This window comes from Marmota monax, unplaced genomic scaffold (genome assembly GCF_021218885.2).
Source record: "Marmota monax isolate L192 unplaced genomic scaffold, Marmota_monax_Labrador192_F-V1.1 WCK01_AAM20220418_F8-fsc00095, whole genome shotgun sequence".
Lineage (NCBI taxonomy): Eukaryota > Metazoa > Chordata > Mammalia > Rodentia > Sciuridae > Marmota > Marmota monax.
In genome coordinates this window covers 4,614,486-4,639,353 of record NW_026695244.1, presented here as the reverse complement: position 1 = coordinate 4,639,353, position 24,868 = coordinate 4,614,486, and the positions used below count along the sequence as shown (strand labels likewise).

Sequence of the window (24,868 nt, the reverse complement as noted above, 5' to 3'; positions counted from 1 at the left end):
ACCTGTGCAGCTTAGATAGCAAGAATCAAGAGTCTTAGATCTACTCTTATAGATCCCAAATGCTTTCCTCTCTTTCTGTAAGGCAACCAACTGCCACTTCATAAAATAACAGGCTGATCCTTCACAGCTGAGGCTGAGGAAGTCTCCACTTGGGGATCTGGCAACTATTTTATTATGGAAGCTGGTGGGGTTCCTCCATGAAACAGCAGTGGAAACACAGAGGTATCCAGGGGGAAGGTAGATCCAAGAGTAGAGAGTGGGGTCTTATGGTCCCCCCTGCCCCACATGGATACCCTCTCCCCTGTCCGATTTTAGAGATGGGCACTAGTATTTGGACTTCACTCCATAAGGCTCTGTCCTTCATAACATGGGATCAACTCCACCTTATTTCGCCCCAAAAGGAATGTCATCTAAAGGTTTTCCTCTGGGACAAGGATCCACTGCCACCATTAGGTGATCCAAGGGACAGGCATGTGGGGGCGGGGCAGTCAGGCAGTGTGAGCCCCTCCCCCCCCCCCCCCCAGTGCATGGGGCACTGCTTACTTGCAATCATGCTTCTCGATTTCAAAATGAGGGTTGAAGTTGAGGACAATCTTCTGGTTGGGCTCCGGGGCGTAAACAATCCACTCGCAGTTCTGGTGGGAGGGATAATCCTGGGGGTATCCAGGCGAGGTGATGTAGCCAGCATCTTTGGAATTCAGACGACCTCCACAGGGTGGGTCTGGAAGAGAGAACAAGGACCCAAAGAACTTCAAATATGCTACAGCCTTCGCCCTGCCCCCCACTCCCTCTTCCCTTCTCTCCCAGTGGCTGATTAAAACTATTTTACAGACCTTTTATGGCAGTCCAGGAGACTAACCTACTTACTCATTCAGTGGAAGAGATTATTTCAGCTCATCCCTCCCAGACCCATCCAAACACACACACACACACGTACATTACAGAAAATGGTCATAAATATTCCCAATTACATGGTCTGAGATTATGAAAACAAGAAGGCTGTACAATTAGCCTGTTCCTGTCTCCCTTCTTGGCCCATCTTCCTCTCCTCATTCAAACTCCCCATCTCTATCTTTATCTCATAAATTCTTCATTTTTATTGGTGTCTCCCAGCCCAGCTCAGCCTGAGCAGTCAGCAGTCAAGGCTCCGGGAACTGACCATGGTGGTTTTGTGGTGCTGTCCCAAAGAGCACCTGGTGACAATTACATGTGGTGCAAGGAAACACTTTCAGTTTTGGACCAGAAGAGGCCCTCGAGGGTGATTTCACCTTTTTTTTTTCTTTCTTTAAGAAAGAAAAAGCAACCCTCCAAACATTTAATTCTGCATACACCACAAATTTGATTTATTATTTCATTAGACACAGAATGGAAAAATCTGTATTGGAGAACCCACTGGCTCCAATGTGGTTTCCACAAAGGTGCTTTGTGCTGAATGGATGCCTGTGTCTTTTTCTGTGCGTTTCTGCCCACTGTCCCTCCTGGCTGGTCACCACCACCACCAGAGTGTGCTGCTGCTTTCTCCAGCGACAGCAGCCATGGAAAGGCACGGCAGGGGGGAGCTGCCCCCCCTTTCCTGAAGTGCCAGGCAGGAGGTAAACAGCCTCTTGTGGGCCAGGAGGGAAAGGACGGATCTTCAAAGGCAGAAGAGGTAGGCGATGACATTTGAAGAATTTTATCTATTTAGGAGCGAAGTTTGGCAATCCCTAGCAGGGGTTCTTGGGGAATGGGAGGTTTTGCTCAATACCACAGTTAGAACAGAGAGGCACGAGAGACACAGAAATATTCAGAAGCCTCCTAGAGACCTTCCTGAGATGTGCGCGTCTCTTAGCATCAATCACGATTTAATATCGCCATCTGCATGGAGCAGCATGGGCCTGTGAATTATGTATGACAGCTCAGCAGCCGCCCTCCAGGACGGGGTCTTTCTCCTGTGTTCACTCTTTGAGGGAACGGGTCATGCATTTTTAACTCTACAGGTGCACTTTACCATTCCCCATGTCTGTTGGCATTACTGTCTTCCAGACCTCTGCTTCAGATTACCAGCCTGACAGGCTTTAAATGCATAAATGATGGGCATTGTGCACAATGGTGGTTGGGACACAAATCCATACAAGTAGCCTTTTTGGTATTGAGCCTCCAAAAGCTCAAACTGTGCCCTGTTGAACTGCCCAGAATCTAATGGATTTGGGTCCATTTCCTACTGGGCGGAAAAACAAAAGCAAGCCATTTCCTCAGGCTAGCAGACACCACATCATCCTCTACCTAATGACCCTGCACCCTCCCCAGTCCAGGAGGACAATGGGCCTATCCCTCCCACCCAGATGCAGCCACCCTTTCTCTGCAGCCAAATCCTGCAGGATTCCTGGGTGCCCACAGGACTTGCCCACACTGGGCACCCCAAATCTTGCAGCTGGTCACAGGGTGGCCCATCAGCCCTGGCTCTGGTATGTGAAATAAAGCTGGGAGTGGCCCTCTGAGAAGGCAGAGGTGTGGGCACTTGGATCACCAGCTGCTTTTACCAAGCAGAAGGAGGAGTTCTCTACCAGGTCCAGCTCCTCTGCCAGCTATTTTGCTGAAAACTGGAGCTCTGCCCTGACTCACCCAAACCACACTTTTTGCCTTGGAACTCATCACAGGAAACCTGAGCTGAGCTCCTGTTTAGTAGCCGTTATGGTCTCCACATCACCCACAGTCTCCCTGTCTCCACCCTTTCCTTGCTTCTCTCCAATTACCCTTGAAAGAAGAATTGCTCCCCCTCAAGTCCCTAAACCCCAGGCTTAAAACTTAGTCATGATTTCAGGCACACAGACCAGCAATGGAGACAGGAGACTTCCTCACAGGACGGTTTCATTTCTCATCTACACTGGAATTTATTTCCCCACTACCAAAAAAAAATTTTTTTTAACTACATAGTATATTCTACAGTTGACAGTCTGCTCTTTCTGTTGTTCAAAACTTACTTAACCAAAGGAAAAAGGAGTAGCCCTTTTCTTTTTTCCTGTCCTTTCTTTATCTGAGGAAAATCAAAGCTCTTACTGAAATATCTGAGAACTTATTAAAACATCTGCTTTGAGTGTGTACAGACAACTTTCTCAATAGTCAAACATTTATAAACTCCTATTCTTGTTTGGATTGCATTCACACTCAGAAACACACACAAACATAGATATTGAACAAACATCAGTTACATACACATATCAGTAATTCACACTTCAGTCCTGTACACACGTTCACACCCTCTCAGAACATATCACACATCATTTGCACGGATATATATCCACAGAGATAAATACTAGGATTTCTTTCTCTATTTTTCTTGGAGAGAATAGAATTCTTATAAAAGATCAGTAAAAACAGTAAAGAAAATACACACTTAGTCCTTCTACATCTTCTCTTGATAACTGATCTTGCATTTTCTGGGTCAGGGGCCCTTCATTTCTTAAACACAAACATGTCCCAATAGAAACTAGCTAGAATTTCTGGGGAAGAGATATGCCATCCATTATTTTTGTAGGCCTTTATTGTGTTCTAAAATGAACTTCATAAATGCTTTCTGTCCTGTTTCAGAGGAGTAGAGAGAGAGAGCCAAGGGAGAGTTGAACTTAAGGGCAAACCCCTTAAGGCCAATCTCCACATACAGAGGGGAAAATTGCCCCTGCTGAAGTTGGAGCCACTGAGCCTGTTTGGTGAGTTGACAAGGGACCTCATTCTCCAACTAGCTTGTGAATACCTTTCACCTGGGGCAACTTTCCCAAAGAAAAGTAGCAAAACCAGGCCTAGAATGTCCAGAGCAGTTTTCTCTTCCATCTGGGAGGGGACATGAGCAGGTCAGGCCAGAGGCCCAAGAGTGAAAGGTTGAAATGATGATTCTATGTAACTTCAAGGAAAACGAACACCAAGTTCCAAAGTCACAAAGCCCTGATTCCCTACATCCCCATAGTGACCACTTACGTGTTTTAAAATATTAGATGGTTTAAAAATCTTTGCTGATGGTTTAAGTCTCTCTCTGGGGGTTGTGGCTCAGTGGTAGAGCTCTCGCCCAGCACATGTGAGGTACTGGGTTCGATCCTCGCACCACATTAAAATAAAATAAACGTTATTATGTCCACCTACAATTAAAAAAACAATTTTTTTTAAAAGTCTCTCTGTCTTTTCCCCCCTCTTCTGTCCTTGCTTGTGGGTGGCCTGAGCATAATGTGATCCTGCTGAGGGGTAACATGGCCCCAGAAAAGGAAAAGGAATTTTTTTTTTACCGTTCACTTTGGAACTCACCTTCCTAGAGAGCTCCTTTAAGATCTCTGATTCCTTGATAATATTTAATTTTTAGTCTTTAAAAGGAGTGAAAAAAGAGCTTTTAAAATATCTGGTCTGCCTTCTAGGAAAATTTAGCTGAAGTTGTTTTAGGGAACACTGTATGGCCTGAACTTGACCATAATATTTGATAAAGCCTAAGCGGGACTTTAATGAGGGCTTTATTTTTTTTTTCTTTTAAATCTTTTTATTAAAAAAAAAGAAAACACTGGCATAGGGGCTGGGGCTGTAGCTCATGCGTGAGGCACTGAGTTCGATCCTCAGCACCACATAAAAAATAATAAATAAAGATATTGCGCCCATCTACAACTAAAAAATATATATATTAAAAAACACTGGCATAAAACTGTGTACATTTATCCTGTATTACATGGTATTTTGAAATCTATACATTATGTAATAGAAAAGACTTTTAAATAATCAGAATTACAATGGCTTCACTGTGTGACAGCAGGTCAAGAACAGATCCCTTGGTTTAGTTTAAGTGAAGACAAACTTGGTCACTAGCTGGAGGTGGAATTAGAGGGACAGGTTGTTTCCAGGTTGTGTGTGGGGGTGGGGGGGCGATGGGTAACGGGACCAGTGACTAGGGAAGGGAGGGCTTGACAACTAGCCAAGAGAGGACAGAGCGCCTGGTTCATAACTCAGTGGGACCTTCCAGGGTCTCAGCTGTGTCACCTGTAATTCAATGAGTATGCAGCTGTCAAATACTTTTAGAAGTGGTGGTGTTTTTCCCTCCGTGATCAAAACTACCCAAGGTACAAAGCATATGGCAGTAGAGTTCTCCTTGGCTGCCGAGAGGCAGGGAGCTGTGTAGAGTCCGGGCCTCGCAGGGTCCCCCTCATCTCCTAGGCGCTTCTCTGCACGTGCACTGGGGACTCCAGGAACACGGGGTGAGGCCCAGTGAGCTAGAGCTCTGTTCGCTTGTTATTCTAAACACTATGGGGAGGGGACAGAGGGAATGATCAGGGAGGTTGGCTTCTCCTATGTCTCATGTGCAGGAACCCCCTCATCTGCGGTTTCACGCTCCGTAGTTTGTTACCTGTGGTCAGCCAGCATCGACATGGCTTTATCATGGCCTGATGGCCATTTTTGAGGTCATGGTGAGGTCAATCAGTAGCCTCATGCTAGGTCATTGGCCTCAGTCCGTCATGTGGCAGTATACCACCTCACAGCCGCACAAGAAGGGTTAGGTATTTTGAGGAAGCCCACAGCCACATAACATATATTATAGTGTGTTATTATAATTAATCTGTTCTGTGATTAGTGCTTAATTTATAAGTTATATCTCATAAATTTATAAATTAAACTTTATCATAGGAATGCATATATAAGAAAAAAGAAAAAAACATGTGCAGGGCAATCCAAGGCTTCAGGCATCCACGGAGGTCTTGGAATGTGTTTCTCACACGTGAGGGCATTTGGTGGAGAAAAGTAGTCGGTCTCATTCCCTTGGAAATAGTGCACTTTATTGACTTTACAATTTCTTCTTTACCCACAGTATCATCTCACCCCATCCATATCTCCACAGCATTATTTTTATTTAATTGTTAGTAGCAAGGCAAAGCAGAAACTCTTCTGCTTACTTAGAAAGAGAAAATGTTATCACCATGCCACTTCACTCATTCCTCCAAAGCAGTTGACCAGAAATAGGATTGGGTAAGGATTAAGAAGCCTCAGAATCACATTTAATCTCATTACTGGCAGGCTGTGTGACTTTGGGGAAATCAGTAAACCACTCTGTGCCTTTGTTTACTCATCTCTAAAGTGGAGGGAGTAATCCAAAAGGCCAGTTCCAGTTCTGAAATTCAGAGCCTATAATGAGGTATGGAAAAAGAGTCTCTAACCCATGGATTGAACCAAAAATTCAAAAGGTTCTCTTACTTCTAGACAATAAGGCATTGATTCAAAGTGTTATCTCTGTTTTATTGGCTTGGTGAGTTTGAAGTAAAACTTAGATCTTGGGATGGACATGTCTGTCTTGCATTATAGAAAGCTCAAATGTCTCTTTTAATCACATTAGCTCTACTGACGTGAGTGAGTTTCTTTTCTTAACTGAGTTTGTGGTTGCATATTTATAAATATTATGGATACACAGTTCACTGTGTGAGCACATCAACATTCGGTCTGCCTGAAAAGAAAGACCAAAAGGACTGTCTTCAAGTCCCTCACCTAGATCATCAAAGTCTTTTGCTCAGGGCTTTGACCAAATTTTGCTCACCAACCCAGGTTAAGCTGCTTTGGAAGAGTTATTTTTGTGAGCTGGGGCTGGATTTTGTTTTATGCAAAGCGACTTCAGCCTGTCACAAGACAGTCTCATAAAATCCGCATCTTGGCTTAAGCTGGGAAGAAATGAGCCAATCCATCAGCCCAGGAATGCGCCGGTTTGACCACATCCTAAGGCAGCTAGGAAGGGATGCAATCTATTCAATTTATGAGGCCGGTGAAGGCACAGCAAATGGGAATTCCTATGAACTTCTGCAAGGGTGAGGTTCCAAATTTGAATAAAAGCACCTTCTGGGAAGGGAAGAGAGGGCGAAGACACCACTGTCTGTGCATGGAAAGAGTAAGGAATGAAGCAAGCTCTCTCTTCCCCAACACCTCCTACAGACAAAGAGGAACCTCACTGAGGAGACAGCTGGAAATTGGGTCTGGAAATAGGGCCTTTTGAACGTCTCTTCCCCTCAATCTGGATTCTAAAAATGAACCCTCATTTAATCGGTAAAATGTATGTTTGATGTGATTACCTCCCCTGACCTCGAATCCTGCCACCTGTGGTAACCTTGTTATTTGTCATCTTATATCATAAACAAATGCAATTCCAATAGGGCAGCCGATATAATATCATTAGTTTATATTTATGTCTACTCTTTTCCAGTCCCTCATTGCAAATGCAATTTTGGTGTCATTGATGAGAGATCTGGGATTACGATTTCTGGCCACTTTAACAGACATTTGGGGAAGAAAACAGAATAATTTTGAGGACTCTCCAAAAACCCACAGAGAAAAATGGTAACAGAATACCTATTTTTCATTTATTATGATTAATGAAAGCTTATGTTGAAATGCCAATGGCTCCCCATTGGTTAGCATATGAAACCCAAAACTCTTGGCCTTGCAATTTGGGCCTTGCATTAAGCCCAAGCTATTATTTCTAACTTTATTTGCAATTATTTCCAACCACGCGTTCTAAACTGCTGCTTCTGAATGTTCCTCAACAAGCCCAGTGTTCACGTCTCTGCCCTCTCTGATCCTTTTCCCTTCCCCTTTATGTCTTTTGGGGCTCTAAAAGCACCCATCTTCTGCCTTCCTCACCTCCACACCAGGGGGACCACGGGTAATCTTTCCCCTCCCTGTCTCTCACAGGCAGAAGCTCTTCAGCATCCTCTAAGGATTGTGGGAATTCAGGATGACCTTATCCACTCTGCTGTGCCACTAGCAACTGGACAGCGTAACTCCTTTCTGATCTGTCTTTGGCAAACCTTATGGAATCAAACAGAGGGTCTTTCCCAAAAGTCAGATTCATTGAGACTGGATAAATCAATAATTTAAGGATGAACTAAAATAATACCAATAGTATCACTACATCTCACAAATTTTGAGAGTTTCATCACAGATTATTCTGCTTCTCCAGTTACTATCCTCCCTTCTCCACCAACAGCTGCTAATAAATGCAAAGTTTTAGTTGGGAACTGAGAGTTTAACTGGCTAGTCTGGGATAATAATACCTAGGCCTAGATCAAGGTGGACTTAAATATGAACTGTCTCCTAGGACACCCTAACCTTAGATAATTATGAAGTTTGACAAACACACACACTTTAATTCTAATAGTAGTCAAACTAATTTATTCTGAGGTTTTTGTTTTTGTTTTTTTGCCTCCTCACTCCCAAAGGCAAGTTCTAAATATCTGTTGCCAGTAGCACCAGGAAAACACAAGCTATTACTTTATCACTAAAGCACTTGTGGTGTTGGATTTTCTCCTACTTGGTTTCAGTTCATTTCTCTCTACTCATCCCTCCCCATGCCCCTGTCTCTGGCCCCTAATATGCCTTTGGGGCACATCTGTTTTATTTTTTTCCCTTTATCCAAACAATTATTATTATCATTCGGTCCAGTAATTTGCAATTCCCTTTATCTTCCTCCCTGAAAGACTCTCCAGAACCTGGTGCCTGTTATCAAAGCATCTTTGGAGGCAGGGCTCAGGGTACCAGGGACATGTGCATCCAGCTGGCCTGCAGCCGCATCCAGGGCAAGCTACTGGGAAGGGCTTTCCTTTTGTTATTCCCAGCCCCCCTCCCGTTTTTCTGGATTAGATCATGACTCTTTTATGAAGAACCAGAGGGAAATGGGATTATTAAGAGTCTTGCTGGGTAAAAGCTATTTTGTCTTTCTGACGACTTTTTTTGAGTTCAGCTGCTGAGAGGGGCCTTAAAGCCAGAGCAGAAGTTATTACCAATTCGAGAGAGCGCCTTAAACACTGCGTTCCCTGCTGAGCCCACTTTCAGTGATGAAGGATGGGAAGGGAGGAAAGGGAACAGAAAGAAGAAAGAGAGATTAAAACTAAAAGAGAAGAAGAAGAAGAAGAAAAGGTAGAGGTGAGAACACAGAAAACAGAATAAGGAAGAGAAAATGCAAAAAGAAAAAGGAGGCATAAATCTAAGATGAAAACTCAGCAGAGAATATGGGTCTCTGAAGAACAGTGTGCTGAGAGATAATCTGGTACTTATAAAACACAGACAAAGGTTTAGTGGGGAAAGAGCTAAGAATGAATAATTATTTACTTATCCCCCCCAAAATCTCATAAAAATAAAATAAACTTACCACAATGGTTAAAGTGTACTTTCTACGGTCACAAGATAGCTAACCCCACTGAAGCTGTTTGGATGATTAAATGACTTCAGAATTGGCTCACTGTGTGTCAAAACAGGATCCCACGTAGTTTGGCAGAGCACAGCCACCTTCTGGGGTAGTTATCATTATCAAACACATTTTACAGGTAAGGAAACTGAGGCACCACTGAGTGATTAAGAATCCGGATCACACATAGTACTTGGATCACAGAGCTGCCAAGTGGCTGAGATGAATCTTAAACCTAGGTGGCCTGGCTCCAGTGATTCAGAAGCTGGGAAGCGCAGTGACAATTGACAATCCCCCCCAAACTTCTCAATGACAAACTTATTTGGTGGCATTTAAGGAAAGACAAACGTTTTGCCAGCTTGAAAACCCCCTTTCCTCTGCCCTTGCCAGTAATCTGTTGGTGTGAACAATGAGAGATGTGTTTGAGGCTGGGGTGTGAGAGGGCTGGAAGCACTTAACACCTCCCCCCTCCCTGCACACAGAGGTGCTAGCTCCTTGTCATCCCTGCCCCCTTTCCTGTGGCTTGTGGGGAGTTGGGAGGTGGGGGAATGATGAATAGGATGCTCAGGTCTGAAATTATGGATCATAACATCAGGAGATTTTTGTCAACACCCATTTCTCTTCTCATCCCCACTCTTCCCTATCCTAAATGCCACATTGTTATTGTTCTACTGGATGGGAGCAGCATTTTCAGAAATGGGGGATTTATTTTTATAGCACAGCTGGTCTGCCAAAGGTCACATAATTTGGCAACGTTCCCAGTGGTTAAAAATTAATTTCTCCTTATTAATACAACCAAGGTCCCATAGGATGGAAGCTCAGTCTTATCTAAACTTGACAGCTTCCTAAACCTTTACAAGAAGATTTCTCCTGAAGGGCCGGCCACAGTACAAGGCCAGTGTGTCCTGGAATCCAACCTTTCTGAATCCTGTTAGGTAATGAAACCATTAAGCCCTCAGCCACTTCTCATCAAGGCAGATAAAGCTTTGAAAAATGATGTTGGAGCTATGGGGGAAAAAAAAAAACTTCTGTGAAATCATTTAATAATGAGGTGAGCCTCCTCTCCTTCTCCTCCTCCTCCTCCTCCTCTTCCTCATCATCATCATCGTCAAACAGCTAAGTCCTCACCTGGATAGAACACTATAAGGACTAACTTATGAGGATCAAAACATGTATCTGTCACTCAAAGTGGGTTCCTCTTTTGACAAACAATAGTCAGATGTTAATGATGATACAAAGCACTACTTGGATGTCACTTTTCAGGCCCTTTCTCCTCGTTTTAAGAAACTTCAAAGTGCTATGCTTTGAAATTACAAATTATGCAATTATAACAAATTTAGTTATAGATCTTATTGACTTTTATTTATGATTCTTGAAAATAGGGCAACTCATTTTATAAAATTAGAATGAAGTTCCCATGAGCTGAGCAGAAGAGGTGGGTTTTATAAACATAAAAGGGCTGAGGAAACACAACAAACATGGGTTGGCCAGTTCAAAGTTACTTTCTTTGTGGGCTTAAAGCAGAGGGGGCATCCCTGTCAGCCACTCAGGTAAACTGGGTCCCCTTTCATTGATTGCTGTGACTCTTCTATTTCCTGAATTTTTTTTTTAACTGATCTGGATAAGAGTTCAGTTTGATAACATGGCAGCCAGCACCCAGCATGAGTGACTCCACTCTGGTTTGGTTTGGTCTTCTGAGGCTTAGTACAGGAGGCCATCCAAAACAATGGCCTATAAATTTGACATAACATGCTTTTGTTCTGTTTTTAAAAACTTACCTTTAGTTTCTAAAGTCTTTCCAAACTAGATCTTTAGAGAATATATTCTAAGAACCCTATACCAGTGAACAGGCCTTTTAAATCCTGTCCACTCAGAACTGTTTCAAACTAAGTCACCCCAAGTCTATTCATTTTCTTGACTGCTTCAAGGAACAGTTGCATGAGATAAAAAAACACCAGGGTCCTCAGAATGATCTAGTCTACAGTGTCTTTTCCCACTAACTGACTCCTCTTACTGTTATTCACATTTGTGCCTAGGAATATTCGTATTCCTAACCTTTTCTGTACCTAGAAGACAGAACTGGCTTTTCTGTTGCAGAATATGGATTTTATATTCAATAGCAGGGGACCAGAGCCATCTAGTAGGCAGTAAGAGTCCTGTCTGGATAGTCTGGGCTCCAGTCACTACAGCCTTCCAATCTTTCAGTTTGCCAGTTGAGTGCTCTGTGGCTTAATATCTGAAGGCTCCACAGGATGACCTAAAACTTCAAACCCAGGTGCTTCACAGTTCTGCAGGCGCATCTTGGACAAGTAGGGGCTTGCCCTGGAGCCCCGCGGGAGCTTTCCCCCTTCCACTGTTTTGCACTCTGCGCTCCTTTGGCAACTGGCAACAGCTCCCCTGCCTCCAGTGCCTGCTTCTGGGGAAAAGTTTACTGGGCGCTTATTGAATGTGGGCATGAGACCAGTCCCCAGAGCCCAGAGCAGGCTGTCCCTGTAGAATCTATTTTGCAATTTTACTTGCACATTTTTATGCTCACCCAATGGCTATCCCACATTTCTGGGGACAAAGGCTGAAAGAAATACTCCTCAAACCAATACCTGGCGCCTAGACCATCATTGCTTCTCTTTTAGGATTTGTTTGAACTCAGACCTGTCTCCCACAGCCAATTTACACCTCTTATCTGATCATCCAGTCCAGACGGAAGGTTGAATTGACCGAGTCAGCCCGTGTCCATGACAATGGTGTTAAGCCCAGCACAGATCAAAGCTCTCCGGGGAAGAGGGGAAGGGGGAGATGGTTATGGGGTACAACTTCTTTTGGCCCCGAGCTAAGCCAGAGGTCCCGGAGGTGGGAACATTAGGACTGGAAGTTGCCACCATCGCAAGAACCCGTAGTCAGGACCCCCAATGATTTCCTGAGCTATCCCCCTACCTCGCCCCATCACGCTTAACTCTAGCAAAGGAGAGTTCTGTGGTCAGGCGCTGAGGGGTAATGGCTAGCGCCAGGGGGCTCTCCTCTCCGTCAGAAATAGAAAGGAAGAGAGGCAGAGGGATGGAGCTAAGCAGGGAACACGCGCCAATAAACCAGAGCATTGAACCACTACCCTTCCAGAGGAAATTCAACCGGAGCCGCAGAAGCTGCAGCACAGATGGGCAGGATCCTCTAAACTTGGTCTGGAAAGCTGATTCTCAGCGCCTCCGCCCCAGAAGATTCCCAGAGGGGTGATGAGTCCCCCCTACCCCGCCCTTCTCCATCTCCATACATTAGCGCTACCGGTGCCCCCGAACCAGCAGCCGGGCGCCGGGAATCTGGTGGGAAAGACTAGCGGCGCAGCCCGCCCGAGGCGAAGGGTGGGGGCAGCCGTTTAATCACAGCGCGCCTCGCCTCCATTAACTTGTGTTGATATTAAAAAGAAATCAATCAGTGAAAACGAAGCATTGGCCGTGAATACTGTATTTTTCTCACGTGGAAAAGCAGAGTAAAGCAGCGGGGAAGGGGCGGGAGACTCGCCGACAAATGCAGAAGCTGCTCGGGAGGAGAGCCGCAGCCGCGTTATAACTTTCTGGCATTGGGCAGAGTCAAGGAAATGCCGCAGGCTTCTCCCTGGGGGTGTCCTAGTCAGAAGAAGGAGGGGACAAGCCTGAAGGGGTTGGAGGCGGGCAGCTTCGCGGAGGCTTTAGCCTCGGTTTTGCTTTCTCTGGGAATATTTTTGCCTAATAGAATGTTTATGGATTGCTCAGCTCTGTTTCTGCTGCGTAGCCCAAACAAATCGATGCGGCGTTAGAGACGGCGCTGGGGGTGGGGTAGGGTGGGAGGGAGAGCTGGGGGCCACCACGTCTCCACCACGTGTATGCCTGTGCGCCGCGTGCTCTTCACCTGTTTCGTCGCACTGGCGGGTGCTCTGCGTGCAGCGCTTCTAGACACTGTGCAAGTTGCGCGCATTCCTGAGGCTCTGGGTGACTCCTTCCCTCCCCTCTCCGCCCTCTGCTCTGAAATTCCGCCCCAGCTTTCCTTCACCCAGCTCGGCTGGCGCTTGGGTCTTCGGCCTTGGGTCCCTGTCCCTCTGGGCCGGCTCTCTAGGGTCTGCGGTGAGCTTGCGGTGCAGAACGGAGTGCGGGGTCAGGAGGGGGCGCTCGGAGCGGAGTCAGCCAAGCTGCCCGACTGCCCTAGCCGCGGCGGGAGGGACAGAGGCAGGCAGCTGCCATGTGGCAGGGCGGCGTGGCGAGGAGAGGAGAACCTGGTGCGCTGCGCCCCGGGTCCTCTCAGCTCAAGGGGCCGCACGCTGAGACCACAGGGTTATTTGCTTAGTCGCTCCCGCGCGCATATCTTCTGCCCTCTTTCCCCTGATTCCTTCTCGGAATCAGTTTTCGCCGCCACTGGCTGCGGCTGGGAAGGCCCTCCTCCTGGCTAGCTCACACCGGTGAGTCAGAGGTCGAGCTTGACCTCGCCCTTTGCCACCCGCTGCCAGCTACCCGGGTGCCAGTCGGTTACTGTGGCTGAAAACCTGAACAGCACACGGCTTGCGTCCGCCTTTCGGGGACCCGGAGAATATCTACTCTGGGCAGATCTTAGCTCTGGGTCCCATCCCGGGTCCGAGGCCTCCTAGAGGGTGACCTGCTCCGCGCTCCCTGCTTCAGAGCTTCTCTGGAAGTGACGCAGCGCTGCCAGGGTTGGGATGGGAGGGGGCTCTGCGGAGAGCGCGGGAGGCAGGTGGCAGAGCGGGAGTGGGTCCGAGCGGGCGTCGCACATACACGTACACACTCCATGCAGTACTCAGGGACAGATGTGAGAACAGCTGGGGTAAGAAGATGGCCCCTGAATCTTCACAGCCCCTCCTGCTTTACACAGCACACGGAACCTTAAGTTGTGTGTGTGTGCGTGCCTGTTTGTGGTGTGTGTGCCAGTGTGCGCGCACTCGCGCGCCGGGGCCTACCGGAGTCGGCGCCTGAATACATAATATATACGGTGGGCTTTCTCAGTGCGCGCGCGCGCGCGCGGACACATACACACAGAGCAAATCACATAAACATACATAATTTACACAGCATCCAGGTCTGTGGGAGGTAATTTAATTTTGCTTCAAAGATGGGAATTTATTAAGGCAAAAAAGCAATGGGAGGCCAGAAAAATCCCCCTAAGTCGGACCTGTACCCATTCCTTGGATACGATTTGCAGCTGCCTGTAGACCCGTTACAGCAGAGAAAGAGCTGCAAACGGTTGGATTTGTGTGGCAAAGGCGTACCTCTGTCTTTCTCTCCTTCTAAAACCGAAACCAGAACCCAAACACCGCAGCGCAGGCTGTATGTGTGTGTAGGGGAAGAGGTGAGAACCAGTTTACTGGTTGCAAAGCTTCTCCTTTAGGATCTTAGCCAGTGTGCTGCTAAGAGGCCCCGGAGGCAGCAGGGAGTTAGCCCCACCACTGCGGCCATATCTTTGAAGTAAGTGCCTTGTGATTGAGGCATTTCCAGAAGTGCCCCCTCTTTCCTCCCCCCTCCCCCCATACACTTTTCCCTTATCCTCAATCACCTGTGGCAGCTGCTAAGAGTTGTGTTGTCAGATTCCAGACTGTTCTTAGAGGGGAGAGAAGCTCACCCTGGAGAGTGGCCCCAAGAAGGAAAGACTACCCTCGCTGGATCCCTGAAATCAGAGATGTCTTCTCAGGGACTGTACCCCTTGCACTCCCGAAAAATGCTGGCCCAGGACTATTCTGGCCCTCACAGTGCTTATCTCTGCAGTCTATGTCCACACACCCTTTTTGGCAAGGGTTGAGTTCAAATTCCACTCAAAACTTTCAAACCACTTCACAAAAGTGAGAGGACCTTTGAGGGCCATTCAGTTGTTTTATCTAATAATTTAAAAGAAGAATGCATATAACTTACTTTCTCAGAAAAAAACACAGATGCAGGAAGGAGAGCAGAGGCCACCAACCACCTTGGTGGCCAGCAGTGCCCAGTGGGAAAGCCCCTATCTCAGCCATAATCCAACTTGTTCCACTAGCCTGAGCCCTGGAATTTTGAGGAATATCTAACTCCTTCTGCAAAGAATCCACTGCATATGAAAATCCAAACTAGACTTGTCTTTCCCAAGCCCTTCAGTTAACATTGCTCAATGTAGCTAAGAGGAGGGAATGCAAATGATTTATATTTCACTGGCTAGGTTGAAGAAACTCAAGGGAGATGTGTTCTGCTTCAAGACAGGAAAAAAAAAATCCCCAAAAACTGTAATGCAAAGGCTTTGTAGTATTTTTAAACCTTTGATTCAGTCCATATGTGACATCTGAACACCGCCAAATTCTGTTACAACACACACACATACGCACACACACACACATATACACACACTCATAGCAGGAGAGAAAAGTTGGGTTTTAGCAGCCTTGGTGGGGTAGTGAGGGTTGGCTGGGATCTCTCTTTAATATTGAGTATTGAGGGAGTCTTTTCCTGAGCCATACTGCGTGGCCTTCCTGCATTAGCCATTGCGTTTAAAGTGGAAACCATGTTGAAATGAATAGAAAAAAAAACTTTGAGGGGCTTACCTGGTTGGCCTCTCACTTCGTGTCCTGAAAAGTAGAGAGCTAAGAAAACCCAGGTGAGAGGAAACAAATCCATTTTGGAGAAGGAGGCTTTCTCCAGGGCTGGGTTGGTAAGATTCTTGTTTAATTATAAGTCTTTGTGTTTTTCTTTTATTTTCTTCCTGGCAGTGTCTTCTGCAAAGGTTTCTAGTGGTCAGCGTTTCTCTCCTGGGTCTTGGCGGCCGGTCTTCACCTTTATTCTCGCCGGAATCCCCACCTCACCAGGAGGAGGGTAGCTTCTGAAATCGGCAGTGAGGGAGCAAGCCGGGAAGAGGGGACCGGTTTCCTCTCGAAAACAAAACGCATCTATGTTCTCTTCAGTTCCTCAAAGTGTCATTTCCTTTATCCTATAACATCACGAGTATTTCCCGAAAGCCCAACGTATAATAATAATAATAATAATAATAATAATAATAATAATAATAATCAAAGCCAAGACTTGCCTTGGGCATCACACGGCCCCAGGCAGCTGTGTGATCTCAGAGGCGTAAACTGACACACATCCCCGGGCACCCGGACCGACACGCGGGCGGAGGCACCACGGCCGGACAGACCGTGTGGGAGGCGGCCGCCCCGCTCTTGTCCTCGCCGGGTTCCCCTAGCGGGAGCCTCCCCCAACGGCTACACCCGCTTGGCCAGCCTCTCGAGGGGAGTGTGAGGAAGGAAGCTGCTGGTGCTGCGGCTGCGGCTGCTAGCGCTGCTGGTGCTGCTGCTGGTGCGGCGGCGGCGGGGATCGCCTGGGAGTGAGCGAGCCCCTCTCCGAGTTCGCTCGCGCCCGCCCTCACCTCCACCTCGCCCAGCGCCTCGCCGAGTGTCTGAGCGTGTGCGGATGTGCTGGGGACAGGCTGCGGGCTGCTGCCTCGCTCGCCTTCTCTGCCTCCCCTCCGGCTCCCCCCTGCCTTTTCAGGCCGAGCAGCATGTGGATGTCAGAGCCGCGGCAGAGCTATCCGATTACGCGCCGGCTCAGGGCCCGCCCCTTCTGTGTTCCTGATTAAAGAGGCAGCCGCGGAGACGCGCGGCGCAGAGCCGAGAGCCGCGGCACCCAGCTCCAGCGGGGCGGAGGCGGAGGCGGCTCCCCCCACTCCCTGGCCGCCGCCCGATCAAAGTTAAGGCAGCCCGCACCCGCCCGCCCCTCTCCCACTCGGCACCTCCAGCCCCCCCAGCGCACCTCTGCGCCTGGCCCTCGATGCGTCTCGCCCCGGGGAAGGAGCGCCCCCGGGCACCTCCAGGGCGCTCTGCCCTTGGCCGCACCGCGCCTGCCGGAGGGAAACTCCACGGAACCGGGGGAATTCCTCGTTCCCCTAAATTCCGTGACTCCGATGCCACACACGCAGCACCCAACACAATACCACGCGCAAGGGCGTGATGAGAGGAGTTGGGTGGCCTACGGTGTTTGGGGTAGGGAACCAGTCGCCAGCTTAGCCATGTGTTCGCACAGGCAGCAGTGCGTGGCGGCGACACACACCGTCAGTCCGGGATGAATAAACCCCCAAACACTCCTTGCGTTTACTACTCAGATCCTTTGTTGTGTCCCAAACAGCCTCCAGTGCTCTCTGGGCGAGTATTTAGTTGTGCCTGAGCTCTTAACTTGTAACTATCACAAGAAAGGCTTTTCTTCTATAAAGAATTTCTTCAGGTAATTAATTGAACTCATCCCAGGTCCACCACTCACAAGATTTCTCCTCAAAAGGCTACTGTAACGACTTCTGTTCAAATTTCCTTCATGGAAATGTGGTCACGACGTTGAGAAAAAGAAAACAGCATTATGCCAACTATTTTTCAGTGGAGGCGTTAAAACTGTTTAGATGGAGCTGCAAGCTAACAGTTGGGGAAATACTTGGATCTTTGTTTCTGAGAATGATTCCAGGGGTTCCCAACTGTCTTGTTCACTGGGTACCTATTACTATACCATCACACTTAAAAGCAACAGCTAAAATAAAGCCCTGCCCATATCCTTTTCTGCCTGCCCGCAGATTAAGAAATTTCAAGTCTGGGTGACAAGAAGCACACACATCTGACTACACCATTTTCTACTTTGCTTGTGCTTGTGGATTCTTCTGGGTGGTTTCCCTCCTTATCTGGACTTGCCATTAGCTTTGTTTATCACTTTTAGTGTTTGAAAAATCTGTAACTCCCACTTAACTGTTATTTACACTGAGATAACCAAAACAAAATTGAATCAGAAGTGATTTGCAACTAGTTGAGCCAAACCATAGAGGGATTTTACAGTGGAAACCCACAGGCTGAATATCACACTGTTAATCTTAGATGCTGGATGCAAAATGGCAGGTATCAGACGCTGAGTTCCTCCAGGAGAGCATCTCCACTCCCCACCTCAAGGCTGCCTTTCATTCCCTTCACTCTCCTTTTCTCTTTCTCCCTTCCTCTTTCCTTCCTTTCTAGGCTTCAAAGCACACCCATATTATTAAAACCACAGATTTACTTTTTCTCCTCTTAAACTTCAATTGTAAAGAATGACTCCCAGCTCCAAATATTTGATGAAGAGGCAGTCTGGGTTTAGAACTTTAGATCTTTAGCAAAGATCTCAGCTTATGTCATTGCGAATCTAAGGACAAATAACACTATCTGCAGTGACAGTCCCTGAATGCAGAGGGTCATTTAGTTTCACCTCCCTACCACTCACCAGACATGCCAAACCATTCTAGCAAGTGCCTGACATGGGAGAATTCTGTTTCTGAGCACACTATAGCCAGATTAGATGAAGAGCATTGTGGAGAGAGGAGAGAGGAGAGAGAGAGAGAGAGAGAGAGAGAGAGGAAACCAAAGCCATTTGGGAAGCCATAGGAATGACAACTCTGGACTTCCTGCTTTGGTTTCCTCCAGGGTCCTCAGTGTGAGTAGGGAGAAGTCAGAGGCTATTTCAATATTCTTTTCCTGGACCCTGCTCCCAGTATTAGCATTTTCACTTTTCAGAGGTGTCCTAAAGGGGGAGCTGATTTACTTCCTGGGAGCCTCTGGGATGCTGCTGCAGGACTTTTCAACTGGCCCTTTTAGCAGAGGCCTCATTTCCTTCAGTTGGGTGGGGGAGAGCCTTAGGTTCAGAGTCTGGGGACTCCAAGGAACTAGAGCATTTTCCAGACCTCTAGGGGGCAGCACTCAATAAATAATGCTACACCACCTATAGCCACAGGCCTGGCGTTGCTTTTGCTTCCGAGAGCTCAATGTCTTTCATCAGACCAGGTAAAACTCAGAATGAAGCTCCCTTTCCTACAGCCCATTCTGAACAAGACCCCACCAGCCCAGGGAAGGGATTAGGATTGCTTTAACCCAAGACTTCTAAGGACTCTTGGGAATGTGAAAATGCCACATGGAAAAGAAATCTTTAGGGAAATTCTCCAGACTGGGGCTGGCTCAGACCTGCCAGCCTTGTTTTCGTCTAGACTGGAATCCCAGGGGTTTGGCTGCAGTTGGTTTGGTTTTGACCAGAGGCAAGGTGATGAAGAGCTGGGTGCTATACTTTTTCATACTGCGTGAGTCTGCTTATCTGTGCCCCATAGGAAGCCTCCCTACTAATAGGCCAGTATTTTCACTGGAAAAAATAGGTTTGAACAGAAACACCGGACTGGCTAGAAAACAGCTAAACTAGTGATGCTGGTATTGCTAGTGACATCACTCACTCACCTAGAATGTTTCATGTTATTATCCTTAATTGTGAAATAATAATAGATAATCCCATCCTACATTCCATTCCTTTGACGGAAAGGGATGTGGGGGAACATAAAACAGATTTGTAAATGATGCTAAGAGAACGCTGTCATCTTGCTACACCCTAGTGGAAAGTTGGGTGTTCCCAGCTAGACATTCCCAAACCTGGAGGTGTATCAGAATCACCTAGGGCAAGTGCTAAAAATTCAGATCCTTGAACTTTCTCCTACAGCTTAGATTTCTTAGGTCTGGAGTGATGCCTGGGAATCTGTATTTTTAGCATATATTTATGTGATGCTGATGCAAAGGCCCATAGGTCAGGTTTTTGCATAATAATTCTGATATGTTATATTTACACACAGACTTAATATATGCTCTTCTGTTGAAAGACAGTTGGACAAGCATTTTTCACGTATCCTCTCTGGCCACTTTTCAGATATGGGATAGATGTTTTAAGTTTCTGAGAGAAACTACAAGGACGTATCCTTGAAAATGTCCCAGTGGTGGGATTTCTAGCTTTACCTTGTGACTTTTAGTAGCAGCAGCATGGAACCTGCTTGAAAACACCTAACAGCTCACCTCATGGGGGTGGGAGGTTTGCAAGGACATGTTCAAAGAGCAGGTTTTCAGGGTTTATGGAGCTGGATCCAGCCCTTTCCTCACCAACCCTGGTAGTTACTAGAGGCTTGTTTTAGGTCTGGCTTTCCATCTGTGTTCATAACATTGTACTTACTAAGTGTTCATGGATGCATGACTATGCAGGAGGTATGGAAGCAAGACAGACATTGGGGTCTTGCCTCCTGGGAATGCAGCATCTAAAAGCTCCAGAAGTTTCATGCTTCCCCAATAGATACTGCCTGTCACATGTCACATGGTGCTTCTCTTATCTGAGCCCTAACATCGACAAGCTCTCACCCTGAAAGGGGGAGATAGGAGACATAATTGCGTCGTAATCTGTAATTTACCACACTGCCTTTGTTAATGTTTAGCTACATCTGTCTTGGAAGCAAAGCTTCAGTTAAAATGTAATAGGTCCTCATTTTTTTTTTTTCTCCTCTTTTGTTTGACATGAAGTGCAGGTTCTGGTCAATAGGGTTTTTTCCCCCTCCTTGAAAATAATCAACAATGTTTTTCAACATACTTCAACACTGCCTAGTAATTTCTTTTTGACATCAACTTTGGTAGGTTTCCAGAATCATTGCATATTTTCAAAAACTATTGAAATCTCTTTCACTCCAAACTGTCTTCTTCAGAAATAGACACTAGATCTGGGAGGAGGGAAATTTATACATGAAAACAACAACAAAAGCAGCAGCAAAATGTGCAAAATTCATTCAAACATCCCTGGAATTTTTGGTAAAAGGAATTGAAAAAGCCAAATTGTTTCCCTTCTGCTACTCTAATTTTTTATCCTTTTGGAACTTCAGTGTACCAGAAAAGATCCACATGACCCTTTGCTTTGGAGCAGCACTTCCCAGTACAACTTTCTGCACTAATGGAGATATCTATGCTTTTCACACTGCTCTTCAGCATTTGAAATATGGCTTTTGCATGTACAAGTGACAGAATTTTAGGTTGATTTAATCTTATTAATTTGAATTTATGTTGTGCTTACCAGCTACCATGTGGATCAAATCCGCTTTTGATAATCAAAGGAACAGAGATGGATGGAAATCCTCACCTTCTATAAATCTGAGGCTACCACACTTGTTCACCAAGAAGGGAATCCCAGCATGAGTGGAAGCAGAAGATGCTAGATGTCTACTTGGTTAGGAAAGTAACTCATACTGTTGTCTGTCATCCTGTGTCCCTTCTCTTGTCTCTTGGATGACTTTTCCAGAACATTTACAGTGAATCAGGGCTTTCCTAGTGCTTCTGGGGCTCCTGGCCTCAGTTCCAGTTAACAGAAAACACCACAGAGAACCTGGTGAGGGCACTGGAAACCTTGAGGTCAGGGTAGATGACCGTGGGTCTCAGCTGTACTTGAAAAGTCTGTTAACCACATTGGGACTGTTTCCTCACTTACAGAATGAGGGAATAGTTTGAGCCCTATATGATTTTGGATTTTGGCTACAGGTCTTTTCTGACTCCATTCTCACTCATGAATTTAAACTGACTCAATCCTTAGTTCTGTTGGTCACCCCAAGCAATCTGAAATTAATAATAATTTATCCTTAGATGTTAATGTGTGGATGGGACCTAATTGGCTATTCCACCATCAAGTATTTGTACTGATACCTTTTCTTCAAGAGTAATAGCGAGTCTGTTAGGTGTTTTGAAAGGAATTTCAATGAGATATTTTTGAATAAAAGATTTTTCTAGACCTCCCCACAATGATTCCAGTTGGCAATCACAAAGGCCAAGAATTTATTTGTTATTTCCCAGCACTTACAGATTGTGCAATTGGAAAATTTAGGATTATAGCCTGAATTTATTTTTATCATTTAGGAAAATCTTATTTTGTGCTGGAAATTCCCATTCTCTTACTAAAATCAAAGGTTAATTTTCTTGGAAACTTGACTTTTGCATACATGGTACACATTGCTTTTTCTTCATCTGCACGCATACACACCCTATCAAACTCCCACAGATTTGTAAGGGATTTTTTGTTGTTTGCTATTGCTGTTTTCAAATTTGCAACCTGTGACTTATGGTGCCTTAATTAGACATCTACATGTCAGGTGATTGTTACATTATGATGGCAAGAGCTACTAATTTGAGCATGAAAGTTGTGATGGAAAGGCAGGAGTCAGGGAGCTGACCTTTTGCTATTGAGGATACTCCAGGGTGGGTTAATTCACACCCACCATAGTCATTAGTTCTCACTCTCCTCCTCATATTTACTCCTACACAGTTTACTGAGCTGCCAATCAACCCTTAGTATCCGGATGAGTACACTGATGGGGACGGGGCTTGAGATGGTGCTCGCTTCTGCAGGGACCAAGAAATTATTTATAGAGGCAGTTTCCTTTTCAGTCTCCAGACTTAGATTCTTAGATTTCTAAGTTTAAAAAACACAGAGGGGGAAAAGTAGTATATCTACATTAGAAAAAATTCAAACTGCACGAAAAGGTATTTAATGAAAACTTAGTTCCTGTCCTCCACCTCACGTTTTGCAGCTTGCCTTCCCACTGATACACATTTGGGGACTCCTCCTGGAGATATTGAGACTAAACTTCAAGTTCAGCAAAGACGCATTTGATGTTTTTCTCTAGCTTGCTTTCTTCTCTTTCCCTCTCTCTCCTCTGCTAAAGCCCAAAGTAGTAATGATCTTAACAGCCAGTAGGGGGCAGCTGTGACCAAAAAAGGAAACCACAAGTGAAAATGAACTCAAATCTTAGAGGAAGAGATGCAAAAGGAAATAAAAGGAATGCCAAAGAGAAAAGTGAAAAGATACAAGATAAACCCAGCACAAAATAAAAGGAAGTGGAGAATGAGGTAACAGTATTAAAAAGCAAAAAAAAAAGAGTGTGTGTGTGTGTGTGTGTGAGAAAGAGAGAGAGAGAGAGAGAGAGAGAGAGAGAGAGAGAGAGAGAGAGAGAGAGAATGTGTGTGTTAGAGAGAGAGAGTGAGCAATTTTGAAAGGCCAAAAGATTATATAAGGTGTGTGTATGTGTGTATGTTTGTTTAAAAAAAAAATCTGTAGAACTCGAATTGGTTAAATATGAGCAGAAGCAGGGGGTTATCTTTTTCCGAACCAGAAGGCATTTGGGGCTGGACTTTAACTTCTCAGCATTACACTGAAGGGTTCTGAGTGTCCTGTGTCCATTGGGCTTGGGATGTGATGGTGGGCGTGGAAAGGAGCAGCACCTTCCTTTACAGAATGCTTAAGAATATTCCTAGGCTCACAAGGCAGCAAGCAGAATGAGCCTGACTATAAAGGGGTATTTCTATTTCTCTGTGCAGCAAAACTCAGAAATGAGGGAATGGCTTTCCTTTTGAAGCTGACGTGGTAATCAAAGTGCTTTCAGGTGTACTTCGGGCAAACCTCCCCTGATTTCAGCAGGTTAACTTCATTAAAGCTTCTAGTTACTTTAATGTTTTCTACCCAACCCCCAACCGGGTACATTAAGTGGAAACAAGCCCTCGTGGGAGTTCTGTACCCTAACGTTTTGCATCGTGAATAGAACACAGGGGCAATGTTTATGCTGGGAAATTATTAAATGGAAAATTGCTTCTAGAGCATAATAAACACAATCACGTTTAGTTAATGTCTTCTTGTCTCTAATCGAAACTTTCCCTCCCCAAAAGTAAAAGAAATGACAAAAACTTTAGGAAGTCCTAATCTAGAGTCACCTGATAAAACTTGAAAGGCTTGAGCATCCTGTTTGTGATTTGCTAAATCTGATTCAGAAGACAGAATACACCCAACCTATCCTAAATTCTACACCAATGTCACTCTTCAAAATCTGATGAAAACTTTCCTATCAGAATCAAGGCACTGGATCTCAATTGCCCTTCATGGTTGCTGGATTCATATTATTTACTGAAAACTGAGGATGGGCAGGGACATTCTGGGAATGCTGTGGTTATTAAAGGAAAATCAGGGGTGCATTTGCCATAAGGAACCCCTAAACTGTGTGCCAGATGCATTCGGGGCAAGTGGGCACTGGAGTTTTGATGAATTAGGGTAGGTTGTAATGTGTGCTGTATTAAAACAGTGGTCATTTTGCAGAATTTGGGGTTTCCCCCAGAACCTAAAGTAAGAAGCTCTTTCTGATTTCATCTCTAGAAAGTTCCCCTTTTCTGGGGCATAGATTGTTGAAGTTTAGATTCCAAGAAGTTTTAAAATTTCTACTGCCATCATGACCAAACAAAAACCTCTCTGACCAAAAGCTATCTGCTTCCCTTTAAGTTACTACCCTCAAGATTAATTACAAATTTATTTGTCTTTGTGTCTCTTTGTTAGGCTTTGACAGGGACATAGGAGGCCAAAACATTGCCCATATCATTTCCTATTTCATTTGATCATAATTTAGAAGAAATGTAATTTTGGCCTTTCAACACCACTGGAAGTGTTTTCCTCTTGCTGTATCTGACTGCTAGTGTTACTATAAAAAGCATAGCTTCCTCTACACAAAGATCTCCCAGCCCTCAGAAAATGGAAACACTTTAGAGGAAAGGGGTATTCTAGGGAAAGACAATCTAATAATATTAGTCATTAATTTAACAATATAGGATGATATTTCCTAGGGAACTCAGGGCCCTGAACACCTGGCTTTTGGGTCGACACTTCAAACCTTGTGTTAAATCCCTCTTATCTCTATGATTCTATTTTAATGCTCATAAAAGGTATGTTGTTATTCCACAGCAATAGCCTTACCAAACCATTTGGGTAAATTTATACTCAATATAGAGCAGGGTATAATTTAGAGCCTTCAGTGAGTCAAAAAAATATTCATTGAGCACTTATTATATGCCAAGCTCTGCGTGGGTAGAATTATAGCCAACAGTACATTGGC

General features: G+C 45.5%; 1 protein-coding gene across 3 annotated transcripts in view; it reads right to left on the bottom strand.

Moving 5' to 3' along the window:
* Nrp2 (neuropilin 2) overlaps positions 1 to 16,681 on the bottom strand; it is a 115,540-nt gene extending 98,859 nt beyond the window's left edge. For 2 of the 3 annotated variants that reach the window (XM_046462946.2, XM_046462948.2), the window contains exons 1-2: positions 15,705 to 16,681; positions 544 to 721 (exon numbers count right to left, since the gene is read on the bottom strand). In XM_046462946.2, the coding sequence (XP_046318902.1) occupies positions 544 to 721; positions 15,705 to 15,777 (251 nt within the window). In that variant the 5' untranslated portion in view covers positions 15,778 to 16,681. The remainder of the gene's footprint in view (positions 1 to 543; positions 722 to 15,704) is intronic. The other variant, XM_046462947.2, reaches the window with a different exon arrangement.
* Between the last annotated feature and the right edge of the window lie 8,187 nt (positions 16,682 to 24,868).